This window comes from Prorops nasuta, unplaced genomic scaffold (assembly GCF_024137725.1).
Source record: "Prorops nasuta isolate Cenicafe-Biocafe unplaced genomic scaffold, Cenicafe_Pnas_1.2 PNAS00009, whole genome shotgun sequence".
Lineage (NCBI taxonomy): Eukaryota > Metazoa > Arthropoda > Insecta > Hymenoptera > Bethylidae > Prorops > Prorops nasuta.
Genome location: NW_027116806.1, coordinates 7,624,924 through 7,642,618, shown reverse-complemented (window position 1 = coordinate 7,642,618; position 17,695 = coordinate 7,624,924). Strand labels below are relative to the sequence as shown.

The following is a 17,695-nucleotide window of genomic DNA, read 5'->3' as shown; positions in this document are numbered from 1 at the left end:
GATGGTGCGAGAACAGAATTGCGAAAAGTTTTCGGACTGGTTAGGGTCCGGTACACTTCGACTGCGACGAACTGTTGCTACTACTGTTTTATCACACTTTCGTTTCGTTTTATCCTCCTTTGACGTAACGCCAAAAGATCGAGTAATCCAGGCTAACGCATTCGCAGCTTTGCGAGAAAAAACCGTATGTTGGCGCAAATTCTCATCTGCCTTTAACATAGGAGCTTCCACCAACGTCTGTGTACAATTTAAAATTCGCTTCAATGAAAAATCTCGAGAATCGCTTAAGTATTTACTTTAACAAGGCCTCGCTTTATCCCATCGTATATAGCAATCGATGGGCCCCACTAATTATCGACTATATATCTACAAAAGTTTGCAAAAAGAAGGAACGTTTGCGACAGAACTTGACGTATCGAACGGTGCTTCTTTTCATGTTTGTTTCTTCGTATTTTTTTTTTTTTGTATACGCTAACTTGAAATGAGAGAAGCACGAATGAGAGACTATGAAAATTATACCGCGCGTGTAGCTTGTAGGAGTAAAACAAAGTGAGATTAATGACCGGGATGCAGAAATGAAAACACAAGTTTTAACGTTCCGTTACCTTTTCATTTTATTGTTGTTCTTAACAGACGTTGATGAAATCGCACATGACTAAAATGCGGTGTCTATTAGCTTCAGTCTGATAGACCGCTGCGTTTGCCGTCTTACTCATCGCTACATTAATACAAAATATAGTTTTATTAGAATTTATATCATTCGTAATCATCGTAATATTTATATAGGTTTTATTTTTACGCTGGCGATAGCCGAGCTCCTGGCATGAATCTCGCCCCGTTCAAACGGACTGTATTTTTGGGATATTCGAATGCTTTTGCTGCAAAGGTGGGGGAGAAGGTTAAAGGTGAGAGGACGAAGCACAGATAGAGGAGTCGTCACGATCCCATGTTGAAGAATCAAGATTGATTGACCGCGATCAAAATTGATTTTCAAAGCATCGGAAAATTGCGACGAGATGGATTCAAGGGGAGAACGATAGGACTTTTCAATGGTGAATTTTGTTTTTCAACACGCGTGGCCTAAATAGACATATTTACATGAAAGGCCGAGCTATAGATATTTTTCTTCTTAAAAATAGTTGCAAAAAGGGAATTTTAGTTGACAAACTGAAAGTTTACCAACGCGTGCTCGTGGTTTAAACGGGAAGCTCGATTATGCCTGATTCATGGTTAGCCAGTCCTACAAAAGATTGTTTATACCCATTCACAAATATTCTATTATCCTAATATTCAGTTCTATAAAGCACTACTATTCTTAAGACATTATACAAAGTTTATCGGTTTTTATACGTATCTTCGAAATGTCTCTCTCACACAGCGACTTGCTCGAGCATAAACACTTTAAAAAATTTTCGTCGAAAGGCGTTAAAAGATATTTCTTATTAAGAGAGACACACACAAGGGTGCCATTTTAAACAACAATGAAAGTAAATAAATAATTTATGAAAAATATACTATTAAAAGTAGATATACGATTAGGATTGGTATTGTTTGACGAATATTAATACATTGTGTAAATAATTTGCGGTCTCCGTACTCTCTCTCTCTCTCTCTCTCTCTCTCTCTCTCGTCTCACTTCCTCCGAACATATTGAATCTCTCTCGTGAAATCCGTCTCTTCCCTCGGACGATCATTCTCATCAGCCTTTCCACTAATTGCGTAATGGAGCAGTACTTTGACACTTAAAATGGAATACACGGTTTTGTGACTCATCGACTGCAGTCACGATACTTCCATCTGTCCTCTCGTCGCATACAATATTTCAAATATCCTTAATATTTCTCGATTATAAAATTTATAATTTAGAATATTAATGTACATATATATTTATATATTTATATTTAAATAGATTTCTTTGCTTTATATAGTGATCAATCTCTATCCAGCATTCATTCATCCTCTCATAAGCTTCCTCCTCCCCGGTCTTTATCGCATTCTTGTCGTAGATGCACTTTTATTACGAAGCTTCGTTTAGCTTTCTCGACATTGCATTAATTAAGATATCGATAACGCATCTGAGACGTCTGTAATATATGAGATCAAGTCTTTCGAAGAAGAAACTCGTGAAAAAGTGACCGTGCGAAAAGAAAAAATCATCGCTATGCACATATTCATGGGTGTTTTCTTCGCACCTCGATGTCGGTCGAGGATTCTTATTCTATTCATATTGTATGCTTTATAGTTAATAATGTATATGGGGGGGGGGGGGGTTTCAGTTCAGTTCATTCGTGTCAGATACCACATCCTCTTCGCTTCCTGTCCTCGCTACTTACAAAGTTACAATAAATTGCAAAGCTGATTTTTAAACGATTAGGAGATCGCATTGCGGTTAAAATTTGGAAAACGCTCACGAGACGTAAACCACACACCTTTATTGAGATATTAAGAGCCTCGACGAATCTCCTCATCCTTATCAAGATTAAAAATTATTTTAAAACGAAGTGCGCAAAACTTGGTAAAGTTTCTTATTGCCGACAGTCATTATAAACGCGCATCTTAAAGCTAAGGAACGGAACACGACAAACGTACTTTTCATCTCCACTTTCTTCTCCTGATCCTTTCAATATCAACGTGATCGTTATGCATCTTGCTACATTAATTTCAGGTTTGACGACAAAATCGTGAGAAAAGACCCGAGCGTCGCCATCGTGATTAGACGAGGACGAGCAATAGCGTGTACAAAAATAACTCGCCTTGCGTTTTAAGAGATGGATATTTTTAGTCTTCGATTGCGAAAGGGAGGGAAAGAGAGAGGAAGATCAGGACTATAATAAAAATGGAGCACAGATCAATTGGAAGAATCAAGAGAATACACACGTTTCATATAAATATATATATATATGTATAGGTACACATGGCTCTCTTATTGTGCACCTCTCCATATGCAGAGAAAGATTAAACTTTCCATCACAATTCATTATCCGTATATTGCCTGCGCGCGCCCCAAAAGTACTCACACGCACGCATTCGGGCGTATGCCATGCACCTACGCAAACTTTATCAGAAGCACACAGACGCACTTGAAAATCGCACACAGGCGTATTTAGTCCTCCTCGCAGGACAATTTCTCCCGCAAATACAGCGTCGCCGAGGACTCGTGTTTATAATATACGGGATGCATTCGCGCATATGTGGACACGTAGAAAATGGAAAAAAAACGTCGACTCACCAACCGGACGAGAGTCTCCCGTGAGGGAGATCGTCAAAAATGCTGCTAATCAACGCAAGTCCGGACGGTAAGGTGACTGGCGATCTGAAAGATCGATTCCTTAAGACTAACATTAACGTACGATTAAAAACATTTAAGAGGCTCTTTTATCCGTGCGAGAAATCACCAACCGCTCCTTCATTCCCTCCAATTCTTTTTTCGAAGGCAAACTCGGCTGACACCGCCGTTTCCTTCGTACGAAAGTTGATTGACTGTGTAAAAGTTCGATCGATTGTTTTTCTCCTCTAGCATATAATATACTATATATACATATATATGTGTGTGTGTGTGTATATATATATATATATATAGTTATAATAGATATATAAATTTTTCATTTTGTCCAGCTCCTCTATAATTGTCTCTTGTAAATTCAATCACTCCTATTGGTCATCGTTCTCTTGCACAGGGTCAGCTAACCCGGTGACGTCAAAAAGTTTATCCATCGAATATTCTTGATAAGGACGCTTTTTAAACTACTTCATCTGAAAATCTTCTAACTGAAATTCGCTCCTTTCGCTTCTCACGTAGCTCAATACTTTATCGTTTCTTCTAAATCTTTCGTTCGACTTTAGCTCGTCGGGTGGTAGTGGTGATGATGATGGCGACGGTGTGTTGTATCGGACTATTAACGCAATTGCTATAATTCACAAACCTGGATGTTGTTTGGCTAATCACAAAAATACAAAATGCTAATCGTGCTTCGCAACATAAGCTCGGTAGCTACGGACCGTTTATCAATAGTAGTTACATAATCTCAATTGGATGTGTACAGAATTAGATCCCCAACCTTTTAATGCAATATGCTATGCGGTTAAGCAGCTCATTCTCAACGGATAGTTTTAAGCTTCTTCGGGCTAAAAATTATAATAAAAGGGTTCGACGCAAACTCCAAACTGTTGTTAAAAATGTGTGTATAAAAATGAACTCTTGAAAGACGAACGTTCCCTACGCTAGATCTTTTGAATGGTTCTTGGTCAGCAATGCAATTGCTTCGTTATCCTTGAACTCTGATTAAATGTTGAATGAGTGGACGCTGCTAATGGATGGTGCCTTCTATATATCCCACTTGTTATCGTAGCTGCATATGCAAAGATTCCAGCAACCCGATGGCATCAAGCGTTCATTACCGTTTCTTCTCTGGCGTTCGTTATTTTTGTTCTTAACGCTGTTATTGTTGTTGTTGTTGTTGCAATTTGTAAGAATACCAGTGCTGTTGATATTGTTCAGCCGAATGATGTGGTTGCGACCGTCGGCGTTGCGCAGGACGGTCGTCTCTTGGTTGGTGGATACTGAGGCTGATCCATTCGACTCGGTTAGGACGGTAACGGGGCACGATTGCTCGTTGCCAGCAATGCCAGCGGATCGCTGGAATTTCTATACTCAAATACCCATTGGATTCCCGCTTCTAGGCTTGACAGGTAATCGCCTGTTGGCGTCTAACGGCGATGGTGATGCTCCACCGTCTTCCGGTTTCAGCATTGGCGTTTTTACGTCACTCTGAATGTAATGCGTTAGCCTTGTCGGTAATGACCCATTGTTCAACTGGTAAAATTCCACCAATTGCAACAAATCGTAGAACTTTGTCGTTCCTTTATCCAGCGAGTACAGCCAGCAATACTTGCGCTCATCGAACGTCTGAAAATTCAACGAATTCATTTATCATTGTGACCTTGTCGTGTCCTTTCAGGATATTTCATCTGATTCATGATGAAAATAATATACTCACAGGAAAGATTGGGGTGTGGATGATCTTATCGTTGTACTTGTAGGTCAAAACAAACGCTCCTGGGTTACTTCTACTTTCCCTCACCAGGAACACCCTGAAAAAGAAATATGACAATACTTGTTTAATGAAGCACTGCGGCTTTAAAGAAAACGTGTCTTTGAAATTTTTCATTTTCACAGAAATTGCTAAATGAGTCGAACGCGAAGGTGAAGAAGGTCGAGTGGAAGTTTTTGAGGAGCCAAGATAATGAGAATAGAAATCGGAGGCTGTAACTAATAGTGAAAAATGGATTTAGAGAGACTCGTGCTGAACGATAACGGCGTGACACGCGATTGTAAAACTCTTGGCTACCGTACACGAAGGATCGTAAAACTATAATAAGCAACGCCAGTGTGACATCTGATGTACCGTTATGACCATATCTATCTGATGCATAATCCAATTTATCAAAAAGAAAGGAGAACCTTTTAGGTTGTTATTACGTTTCGCAGTTTTATCGCCTGATAACAGAATTCGTCGGGTGATAAATACTCTGCTACCCTGTCTTCGAACATCCCAAGCTTTCCAAGTAAAAGTGTATTATTCTAAAGCACCAAATGTTCCATTTAATTATAATGACACCTCGAGTTTTAAATTCCTTTTTATAGACTAGAAGAAAAGCTGATGGACTCTTCGAATAAAGGGCTGAATCGATAAAACTTCTTTCCATCACTTTGATAGCTTCTTTTTACACTATTTGGTGGAATTATGCAAAAAGCGTCGTTCATTAAAACTATCGGCCTGTGAAACTTTCAGTAACATGCTACCAATTGCGTTTATTGAGTTACATCCAAACCTTTCGTAGTATAACTTTACTAATTAGCTCTATGCACTTGAAAAAAAATGTTAACGAGTGGATAAATATAGCGAGAGTGGGAGGAGTTGTCTCTCGAGTGCAAAGGGTTGGAGCTACTCTCTGACACTTGGTAATTTACGACAAGTATATCAGATCAGGTATGATCTGATTTTGCTCATCCATGTTGTATCATCACCATCATACAGAGTGGATAACAGATTGGACAAGTTTGACTAAAAGCCCTTTGAGGATGGCCATGCAGATTTTCGGAGTGTTAACTGAGTTTCTGCATCGGCCCTCTTAACCGGATGTATAGAGCTATCGCGTTCACAGATACGATTTCTCCTATGTTTTTATTTTCTAAAAATTATCTACGCTATTTTGTTTTTCAAACTTTGTCCACCATACACGCAACTGTACATAACAAAAGAAAGAAAACTATTATTAAAACCAACGAGTTTCGACCGCCAAAGTTTTTTGACCCAGCGTCAAAAATAGAAAGCTGAAAAATGAACGCTTTAACGCTATATTATTCCCATGCAGGAAGTTTTGCATTGATTTTTTCATAGCACTGAAGGAAATTGATATACCCATGCTAAGTAATTAGTTTGGTTATGGGAAAAGGTTGCGAATCCGCAGGAAGCTGCTTGATTGGATAATAATTCTGTTCTCCCGTTGCTAGGGCAAAGCTGGCGGTGCGGCGTTTTAACAGTGGCGGTCGCTGTAAGTTGGCGCATAACGCGCATGTGCGGAGCAGCGTTAAATTCGACGAACAGCTTCCTTCCAGAATACTCGAGGAAAGCGATTCCGACTTCCTGGATGGCTTTAAGGAACGTCTTTGGAATTGGAGAAGTTCCCGAAGTAGCGGATAGTTGAACAGCTTATGAAACTTAAGGCTCGCCACAGGTGGAACCTTTCTGTCCTTCGAAAGTCATTCCCCAAATTACGTGGACTACTCTGAGGAGACTAATAACTTGAGATGTCCACGGGTACGCATACTCTTATACCTTAACGGTTAACTAAGATCCAATTTAGCTTATTGAAAAATTCATAGTTTTACGCGAGAGAATACAGTAAATTAGGGGGGAGGAGAAAATCAAGCAGGAAGACTTGCATTAAAACGGGGTAGGAGGGGGGGGGGGGGGTGAGGAGGAGGATAGGAGTGGAAAGAATCGATTAAAAGTTCAAGTTGGAGGTATAATAAGGTCCGGGGCGATCAAGGATGGTGAGGCGAGGTAAGCGTGAGACAAAGTTGAGGTGAGCGGCGGACGGTGGTGAATTTTTCTTCCGGCTCTTGATTCTTTTCGCTCACGTCAGTCACGTATAGCGCAAGGCGAGTAAGCAAAAGCAAGCGGCCAGGTAAGCAGGCAAGTGAACGAGCGAACGAACGAACCAACGCGCTGATCGAGATTATGCAAATTTATGCAAGAGCCCCTGAACGAACGTAAAACCCGGAGACAACTACGTGATCTCGGAGCACTCAATTACCCGGGGGGTAAATAGATGAATAGACGGATAGAGGGAGAGGGAGGGAGGGAGAGAGAGAGAGAGAGAAGAGAGAAGGGATGAGCGTGTCGTTAATTAACCATTCATTCCCGGCTCTCTCGCACAGCCTGCCGCGAGACATAAAAGTCTGGAACGAGGACGATGAGAAAAAGTATACTTTCTTTCCTTCCAATAGCATCTTCCAGCGATAAGACCTACGAAACTTATTTTAATTTACGCCTCGACATTTTTTCCCTCGTGAAAAACTACTAACCATAAGACTAATTTTATCATCGATTACCATTAATAATACATAAGCTGCATTTAAAATGATTTGCTTTCTACTCTCAATGAAGTGTATTAATTGCGCTTAACGTACTAGGGTTTACTGGATATAATCGTTATAACGATATGTATCAATATAATCACCCGGCTGTATATAGGTATGCCTTCGTAAAATAGCGAAGGCGAATGGAAAGCGAGCCACCAGCTACTATAAGGAGCAGCGAGCTGAAGTCAATATGAACTTATCATGATTTATGCTCGCTCGTAATAATTGTGTGAAAGTAAACGTAGGAAGTCGTATTATACTACTTACATCCCTTCGCATTAGTATAATATCGGTCATAATTTTTCAAACGATTGCAAACACGATCATTTTCTCTTTCTACCACTGTATCGATGGCGTTATAATTTAAGGGAATTTTCTTTCAAGAGAATCTACTCCTATACACGACAGTGTTGAAATATATTTGTATTTAATATTAGAATAATAATTGCAATGCTGAAGAAAAATTGAAAAATTTACCCATCGACAGATCCGTGATCCCTTATGATGGCTGCTGCAACGTCCCGCTTAATATTACCATGGTACCAAGGCTGCAATACGTGAATTCCTCCGTCAAGACCATGAGACCTCTTTCCCGGATCGAGAGTGGCTGATAGTCTTGTAAATGGTTTCCACGCTCGTCTCCACATCAATCCTTCATGCTCGGCGATGTCCCTGGCTTCTTTCGGGTCTTCGACTATTCTACCGACGCTACCTGTGAAGTCCATGGCCACCCGAGACCGCGAATCCTGCAAACGAAAGGAAAAAAGTGTGTAATTAATTAGCGAAAGCTCATTATCGATGGATAAGAACTATAATTAAATTTAACGCTATCATAATAAAGATAAAAAGAATTGCGAGTTTCGTATTAGGTGAAATGTTCTTGGCAAGAAATTCACGGTGTATGGCAGGAAGACTGAGGCGGGATCATCGGTCCGTTAAATGATCATAAATTAGAAAAGCTTGTGGAGGTAGCTGCTGCTGCAGCATTGTGGAACTCGTTTTACCCCAAATAGAATCAATATTTATTACGCTTATAAAGTTATCGCTTGTTAAACTGGTGCAGGCCGGTAATTAAAATGTTCCCGAACGTTAACGGAGTGTAGCGTGTGTTGCCTAATTAGGGTAAGACTTTTATTTTCTCGGATAATTAAAAAAGGACTGAATGGAGTAATGGAGTGGGGGTTGGGGGGGAGGGGAGGTGGATTTAAAAGACGAATGGTGCATGGCGCACGACCAACGTGATTGGCGACGAGCGAACGCGTTGTATATATGTATATAAGAGATGAATCGTCGTTTTGCTAAGAGATCATAATTTACTGGCGTATAGCGGAACCAACAATTGCCGCTAATAATTTATCGCTACTCTTCTGGCAATAACTCCGCGGTTTCGCGGCAACTTTTCTTGCAGCTTTGCCACGACGCAATTCGGGGATCGCCGCGCGATAACTGTTATTGTTGCCGCAGTATAGTTTGTTGCCGATATATCTTTCAGGGTGCAGCTCGACCGTGACAACGAGCGAAAGAAAGAAAAATTGTCCTTTTATGGAGAAACGACAAACGGACCGGGCTGGCCCGTATGACCAATGTGGCCTCTTCATCTTTTTTACGAGCATCTTTTTTCCAAGTACACACCTTTCGCTTTTTCCACCAATAAATGCGATGGAACCCTCCATTGTTTATTATACTCGCGAAAAGTGTGCGAATCGCTCCGCTGCTGCCACGTCACAAAGCAGTTGCACTTTTTCCTTTCTTCCAGACACAGAAAACCAACTCGATTTCCTATATGATGATCCGTCACTCGAAAAGCCCCGGAGCGTAGATGGAAGAGTGCGCGTATCTCCGTAATAATAAGAGAGATGTTAAAAATTTGCATAAGACCTTACCGAATATAAATATATAGTAAAAGGCTTGGACAAGGTTTTAGTTGTGTATCCCTTACAATTACGAAGATACATAGGTGTCTCTTTCCATCTGTACTCTGTGGTTTTTCAAGTGACGAAGCTCGTATATATATAACGTACACGTTCACCGCACTAAATCACCATCCTCCGAAACACGATGCTACGCTCGCTTTCGTCAATTAAATTTTCACCCGCAAAACGCACACCTTTAATTTTCCCCCTTTTACGTCACGAGTTTTTTCACCTTTGATTGCTCGTTTCGTCCAATCGCGCTGCAACATTTGCACGATCAGTTTCAGATACTACCTATTATTTTTTATTGCACAATTTTGCAAGATTTTCTTATTAGTCGTTAAATCGTCGAGGCATTTAAACCGCCTCGCATTTGAATGTCGCGTTGCATATATGCGATATATAGTTGTGTAAGGATTCCATTTTCCTACGGGACTTTTTTTTACCACAGTATATACCGAACTGTGCAGGCGCGTGATCGCTGCGTGCTCGACGTTCCAACTGGTACGTATGTATTTTTTCGTGTAGCGGGTATTCATCTGGTTGTCACGGGGCAAAAAGGGGAAGGGCTCATCAGTTGCCAACTAAGAGCTTACTCGATTCACGCATGTCGCGTGGGACATTTTATTGGCGATATTTCTCTTTTACGCACGGCGCTCGTCGTCGTCTTCTTGATGGCTCTTGCTACCCTCTGGAAACTGATTATGGGCGTTATGGAAAACCGCCGCGAAAATATACGCGTACACACGTTATATAGCCTGTACCTATATATATATATATATATCCACGTACATATATATATATATATACAACACGTATATCTATACTATATTTCGCATGGCAATTTTTGCTAGAGGAGGAACGAGAATCGAGGCCACGGAGCAGCTAAGTACACGCATAAATTGAGTTTACGACGTCGAGTCGAATCGTCGCGCAGCACCGGAGGACCCGGGGAGTCCCGAGGGAAGCCCGAGGCTCCCGACGATCTCTTAGCAATTTTAAAGCTATGACAAAAATGGACTGCGAAGAAAGGGGTAGGGTGGATAAAGAAAGCGAAAGTAGTAAAACGATCGTCCGGACAATATCGAGAGAGTCCTTAAGAATTCCATTACTAAATTCCGATAGCTCTGTGTGTGTGTGTGTGTGTGTGCGTGTGCTTGAGAGGGGGAAGGGAGGATAAGATCGGCCACTCGACAGACATTTTTCAGAGCTCGCGGCCTCGACGATTCAATTAGAGGAGCCGCGCGCACGTGAACAATGAGCTTAGGTTTCTCTTGGTTCCCACGATGAGAGCTGAGAGTTTTAGAGAGAAGGGGAGGGGAGGGGGGGGAGGGAGATGTATGTTGACCTATGTACATACGCATCGAGCACTCGCAGCCTCGCCCAGATCGAATCTGCCTGATTCTTCGTGCAATGCAGATTTCCCAAGCACAAGCCTCGCCTCTTCCTTTCTGTGTATAAAATACATGCTTATAGTTTATACTTTCTCGATAGGTTCGGCTCGAGTCGACTGGCAAGTAGACGCGCAGGGACCGAGGTTTGTTCGTTGCTTGGAAATTCATAATTTATCTTCGCGCGCGCACACACAACCTTTCTGTTTTCCTCTCTCTCTCTCTCTCTCTATAAACAGCTCTCTTCTCTTCAGCATACACACACACATACACACAGCTACACGCAGCTCCTACACTCAACCATGCAAAACATCGCGCTGCCCACGCAATCTGGGATCTGTCGGGAAGCACTCGCGTCTCTCCTCAGCATTTTATCGACCCGATCGACTCCCACCCCTCCCCCTAGGCCCCATCCACACCACCCCTTTTCCACCGTTTCCCTGCTACTACTCGATTCTTCAATTTTTTATTTCTTCCCCTTTAATAGATTCCCTCAACTTCCATCGTTCCACGTTGCATCGATCTTTTCCTTCCTTCGCGCACCAATACAATCTATGGCTTGAATTTTAATGAACGCTCAAATCGATCATCCAGCGCGATGTAAATGGCGATCTAGACTGCGACCTTGAGATAATCACAAGCATGCGTACATCGGATATCTCTATATTTAAGCCAACGTGCAACTCGAGACTTTTGAGGATCTTGCGAAAGTTTCCTGTATTATACTACACATGCACACACACACACCCGGTGGAATATACCACTCCCTGTTGGTTAGCCAATTAAGCTCGTTCGATTCGAGAGCTGATTGGAGGCATGACGTCGAGCAATAAAACTTTAACTGCAGCAGAGTTGGACTCGCTGGTGATTTAACGCTATTCGTTTATTTATATACTTTTGCTGATTCTCGAAGCTCGAGCAAGAATCGAGCACCATCGGCGTCGTCGCCGGTCTCCCGGAATGAATTACAATTCTCCCGAGACGAAGCCAAGAGTCGAGGGAGGGTGGTTCGAGCGGAGAGCGCGAATGATCCACACAAGTAAACGTTTTCTCGCTTAAGTATAGCTAATCGAATGCTAACGGTAACACGCTGATGAATCCTTCTCCGCGCGTTGCAGTAAATCAGCTTGATTATCGGAGTTGATCGATTGCCGCTGAAATTGAAGTAGGCGCGTATAAAGGGTTCAAGGCTGCAGAGAGCCTTCGTTAATTCTTTTTTCTTCATGGGGCAAGAGAAGAAATGCATGAAGGTGCGTGTCGAAGCGGGCTTAGAGTCGACCGGTCGAATTGAAAAATTATTGAAATCAGGTTTGCTGGAAAAGAGATGGAGGCGATAAAACGTTGCAGAGTCGCTGAGAAGCAGTCGGATGATTAGAGAGCTGATCGATCGCTGGCGTGCACAATCGGTCCACAATTACAGTCGCTTTGAACAGCACTGGGCTTTCACTGCTAGAGCACGTTTGCACGTAAATGCTCCATAAAGACGAGTACTTATCGCGAATCGATTTTGTTGATGCCCGTGCCACGCGTGTCTACTCTATTTCCTGCCGCGATCGTACGTAAGACGTTAGACGAATATATATATTTGCTGAAATGCACAGGGCCGATAGTGCTTTCGCTATATAGGTGGCCAGGTATAATCAACAATCTAGATAATATTGACGTATACCCTTTTACGCCAAATCAATTGATACGTGAAACGATTTTCCGTAATCCGAACATTTCCGCTGGCTGCCGGGTCGAATCTTTTACTTTTACACATTTACCCGCAAAGTGTACGATAAGAGTTCCATATAAGCAACATATAAATCTAACGTGTTTCTCTCGGTCTCCTTTAAATGATTCAAAGATTTGTTAAAAAAGAGTAAACTTGGAATTGCACGCGGTTCACTTTTATCTTCGGTTTTATGAAAACTATAAAAGAGCAGTAAGTCGGACATGCGTGGTTGAGAGCGTTTGATTTAAGCGATTGTGGAAGAGGGAGGGGGGGGGGGGGGGGGGGGGGAAGAGCGAATAGATCGACCTTTCCGGCGAGGGTTCCCTGAGAGTACGTAATACTAATACTCGCATTCTCGCAAATCTCCCCCTCCCACTCTCTTTCTTTCTCCCTTTCATTCTAACCATGTATGTGTATTTATATCCACCGTTATTCTTCTCCTGTGGTAACCATCTCCTTCACTCTTTGCCTCGAATTAACGGCCGTATAAAGAAGGACGGTCAGGAAGGACCGCAAAGAGAGAGAGAGAGAGAGAGAGAGAGAGAGAGAGAGAGAGAGAGAGAGAGAGAGCATTATATCCCAGAATCGATCGTGCTTTCAACAGAGCACGCCGCACCTACAAATCGCACCCATACCAGCTCAAATTGAAAAAAAATGGCCGCGTCTTCGATAATTCAATGGTTCACTCTTATCGCCAAGTATCGCGCGATCGACTTATCATCGTCGTCGAGTTTCCAGTATTTGCCTTATTCGGCTCTTCGTGTTTATTTAATTTTTAAAATTCATAGAGAGTCAAAGCGTTAATGGAGCGGCAGATAGGCGGGATGATATAACTTTAATAGGTTGATATATCGATGGCGACTAATTTCGGGGGTAATGTCACAGCTGGAGGACAAATAGCAAGTTTGAAGCTTTCGACGTTCCTGGGAGCTCTGGGCTTTAGCTCCAGGGGTGTGTATGCCTATAACCACTAGCATCCCCGATCGATGTTGAACCAGCTTGCGGACCGGCCCGAGTTTCAGCCCTCTGCACCCTTCCCCTTCCCCCCACCCTTACATCCATACCCCTTTCAGTCACTACCCTTTTCCCACCCGCCACCAACACCCTCCCCCACCCTCGCCACTATCAACCAACGAGGGCGGATCCCAACTGGCTGATAGACGCGCATCCCACTGGCCTTGACACTGCAAAGAACCCTTTGCCGATCGGAAATAGGCAAACCCTACAGAAATATTCTATGAACACTCGTGAATAATTTGCCAACGTTTGAATTATAGCGAGGTGGGATTCACGATGGCTTAGCTTAATTCTACGAATAGTAGAAATTTGCTTAGATAAGGAGGGTGAGAAAATTTCGGTAAATACGGAAAAGCATATTAGCTCTGCTGATAAGATAAGAGTAAATACGTTATGGAAATAGAGTCTGTACAATGCTCGGTATACATTTCCTTAAGCCGTCGGTATCTCGACGTATATATATATATGTATATAATCGTAACTTTGAAATCTCACCTATCCCAATTATCGGCGTATCGTTCCTTATTGTACGCGAAGGGTTTGCGTATAATTCTGGTTGTGGGTAAAACTCATGGAAGAAAGATCGTCTTAGGAGTTTGGGTCAAGTAAATTTCACGTAAGCTCGACAGAGCTGACCGCTGTTCGCGTTGATGTAGGCTGCAATCTGGGCCAACCACTCTCTCGAGGGTGAAACAAAGTTCGTGTACAAATTACAGGGTCCCCAGTCATGTATGGCCTTGAGGGCTTGGCAACCGGTTGCGCGTCTGCTTTTTCGATAGCTGAATCGCTTCGCGGAGTCCTGCTGGCTCGATGCAGAATTTAAAGTGCTGCCTCGGAGAGTTATATTCGCAACGATCAAATATACAATGCGGTTTGCAAAGTTCTCGCGAGGAATAATATCGTTCGCACCTAGTATCTCATATCCGTTGGAAATCACCTTTGTATGAAATTGCTGGAGTAAATTCGTTGGCAACTTCTCACGTTCCGGCCTGATGGAAGACCAATTTTCATTCTTCTCCGACGAGACGCAGGAATCACTGGCATTGCCAGCCATAGAGAATCTTGCGGATATTAGCAACAGAGGAATTATACGTATGAGTGGTGACGTGGATTTTAAATTAATGCAATACTACGGCGCAAGATAGATCCAGTTGGTAATACATGGTTCCTGCATTATGGCGCGGATGGGCAGTGTAACGCAGTTCAGTCATAAATCTCCGTGAAAGATGAAGACGTGGCCGTTAATCTCCCGATGGAATAGTTAACCAGAATAGTAACCTAGTGTCATTTATCAGACGGGACGCCTGTTCACCCTCCTGCTGCACAAAGTGCCCGGTCGATAAAGGCAGTAAAATTTTGAGAGGATGGATATTCAGCGATCCAAGGCGAGGCTCGATCCCTTCGATCGGACGGATGTACGTGGCATCTAAATCGAGGGACAATTTTCCAATGTTGGCTGGATACCGAACAACCGGAACTGACCTGTCTCACCAGACTCGAGCAGTGAAATTTTCAATGTCCAATCTCTAAGCATTGTACTCTCCTGCGATCCCCGGTGCTATATCAACGTGATCCCCATCTTAATAGATCCATGAACTTTACGGGTTTTCTCGACTGAAAATCTTTCGAGAGGCAGTTAAACCATGATGCTCGTAGAAATCCTCTAATCAAATGCGATTTATCAATCCCGCCGTTAGACTGGTTCTGGTCGAGGAAATAAAGTCGGTGATTGATGCGCGGAGTAAAGCTCTGGTAAATCCCGTTGGTAATGTTGCCCCGGTAGAAATCTATTTCCATATAGATGAAATTAGTATACATGCAGGATGATGATACTGCGGTATTACGAGAGTATACCGCTGCGTATACCAAATCTCGTAAAATACCGATCGTTTATAAATATTTAGGCTCGAGAGAGAACTCGGGATTCGCCGATTTTTCCTTCTGTCCAAGACCTAGTATTCCGAGAGTATGGTAGGTATACACTATAGCTATCGTGGACCGGTGTTGCATTAACTATTAAGACGGTCTGTTCGCCTTCGGCCACGTACTGGCTTTACCGAACTGCCCGGACTGAGATTCGCTGCGATTAAGTTAGGTTAGTCTCTCTCTCTCTCTCTCTCTGTCCCTAACCCCACCCCTCCCATGCTCCCTGCTCCTGCTGCCAACTCTCTACACCGTGCCCTAGCTCGAAAACTTGCCTGAATATTTCAAGAAAGCCATCGCCAGTGGCTAGTAGCAGTAACCCTAGCGGGAACTCCGAACGAGCTCCTTTCGACGAAAGGATACGTCTAGGAGTCACCACTGGCTCCGGGTTAACGAGTCTTTCAACATTCACGAGACTATACCGCATGTGCGGATAGACCTTACGTATTACGTATAATAAGCTCGAGACACGTGCACATTCCATAAATATCTAAATCACCCGACCTGACCTTCTCGGTTTTGGTCTTCGGAGCCATCTGGCTGAGTAAACCTCCCCCTCCCCCTTTCTTCCATTATCCTACAAATCACCCCGATTAACTTTCGCGATTCCTCCACCTTATATCTATACGTCTTTTCAAATGTCCGAAATGTGTATGACGCAACGTGTCAGGAGACATTGAATCTCTCGTCTTCGTATAAAAAATGATTAAACTCTCGCTTTCATCAGGGTCCTCCTCCAAGAGCGATCGCGTGGTATTAGTGCAAGAATAAGCTTATTTCTCTCGACAGGTGGATCCACTTAAAAAACGGGATAACTAGTCGGATGGTTTAGGTTTAACAGACACGTATATGTATGATATATACACGTGGAGTTTATCTTGCGAGGAAAGTTAGCGCAAGAACTTCCGTGAACGCGAGAGCCGTTGCGGGGCGAGTTTACTGCTTCCGGCCTAACTTCGTCAGTTGGTGAGACATTGAGGTGGGAGTTGGAAAGGAGAGGAAGGGGTTGGTGAGAGTCAGCCAGAGCTTTCCTCGCTAAGGCTTCCCCGGTGAGGCGTGCTTTATCGTTATTACAAGGTCCTTGGAGGTTTACGGCCCTGCAGCGGATAACGGACCCTCCCCGAATCGGTAACCGCGGAAATGTTCCGTCCACCCGGGACGTCCGGGACGACCTCTCCAAACGAAATCAGACGATATTGTTCCTAGGTATTCCTATCTCAATCATTTTGCAAATTCTACCCAACGAACCATTTACGTCCCAATTCCCTTCCTCAAAAGCTGCTTCTTTAGCTTAACCTCGAACACAGTTGCTGTACTTTAGTCCTCGTTACCTCAACTACTCGTCCCTCGCATCTCTCTTAATTCACATCCTTTGCCTGACTTTATATCCTCCACTCGGATCCGGCTTAATCTTCGGTAAAATACAAATCTTGCAAGAGTCGAGCAAATTTTATTTCTACATCCCAGCTCCCTTCTTCTCCCCTCAGCCAACTCACTGCACACTCGTAATAATAACGTGTTTTACGAAATTCTCCATTCGAAGGTTGCGATGTATCTATAATGCATAAGGATTCGCGTTACGAGTGTATGCATGGGAGTCAAAGCTATATACTTCAAGGCAATGCTGGATGAAGAATGACACACTTTTCCTCTCGAGTAAGTGTATCGAGAAGCAGAACGAGATTTCTTGGCCATTTCCTCAGTTTCAGCGTGGCTTTTGTCGTTTTCGAGCGAGGTATCGGATGATAAAAGGCGCTTGATTATGTGTCAAAGGTATCGCTCTAACAAATCCCCGAAGATTGTTGATATATGACTTTCGTCAGATACATATAAACATACATATATCCAGGAGAACTGGAGAAATCAGTGTTCTCATTCGAATGCTGAGAAATAAATTATTAATCAGGCAGCATCTTGCAAAACTCCTATCTACACCGGTAAGGTTTATTTCTGGGATCGTTAAAGCTTTCAGGGTTTCTTTTTTTTTTGTCGGATTTTAAGTGCGCACGGTGCCTTGAATATTTAACGATACTTCACGTGAGTAAATTTAATAAAACTGATTTGATTCTCGTTAATGCAGAAATGT

General features: G+C 42.8%; 1 protein-coding gene across 11 annotated transcripts in view; it reads right to left on the bottom strand.

Annotated features, from left to right (window-relative positions):
• Window positions 1-588: 588 nt before the first annotated feature.
• LOC136776083 (growth factor receptor-bound protein 14-like) overlaps window positions 589-17,695 on the bottom strand; it is a 294,314-nt gene continuing 277,207 nt past the window's right edge. For all 11 annotated transcript variants that reach the window (XM_066731424.1, XM_066731429.1, XM_066731427.1 and 8 more), the window contains 3 exons: window positions 8,126-8,394; window positions 4,998-5,091; window positions 589-4,906 (listed from right to left, as the gene is read on the bottom strand). In XM_066731424.1, the coding sequence (XP_066587521.1) occupies window positions 4,652-4,906; window positions 4,998-5,091; window positions 8,126-8,394 (618 nt within the window). In that variant the 3' untranslated portion in view covers window positions 589-4,651. The remainder of the gene's footprint in view (window positions 4,907-4,997; window positions 5,092-8,125; window positions 8,395-17,695) is intronic.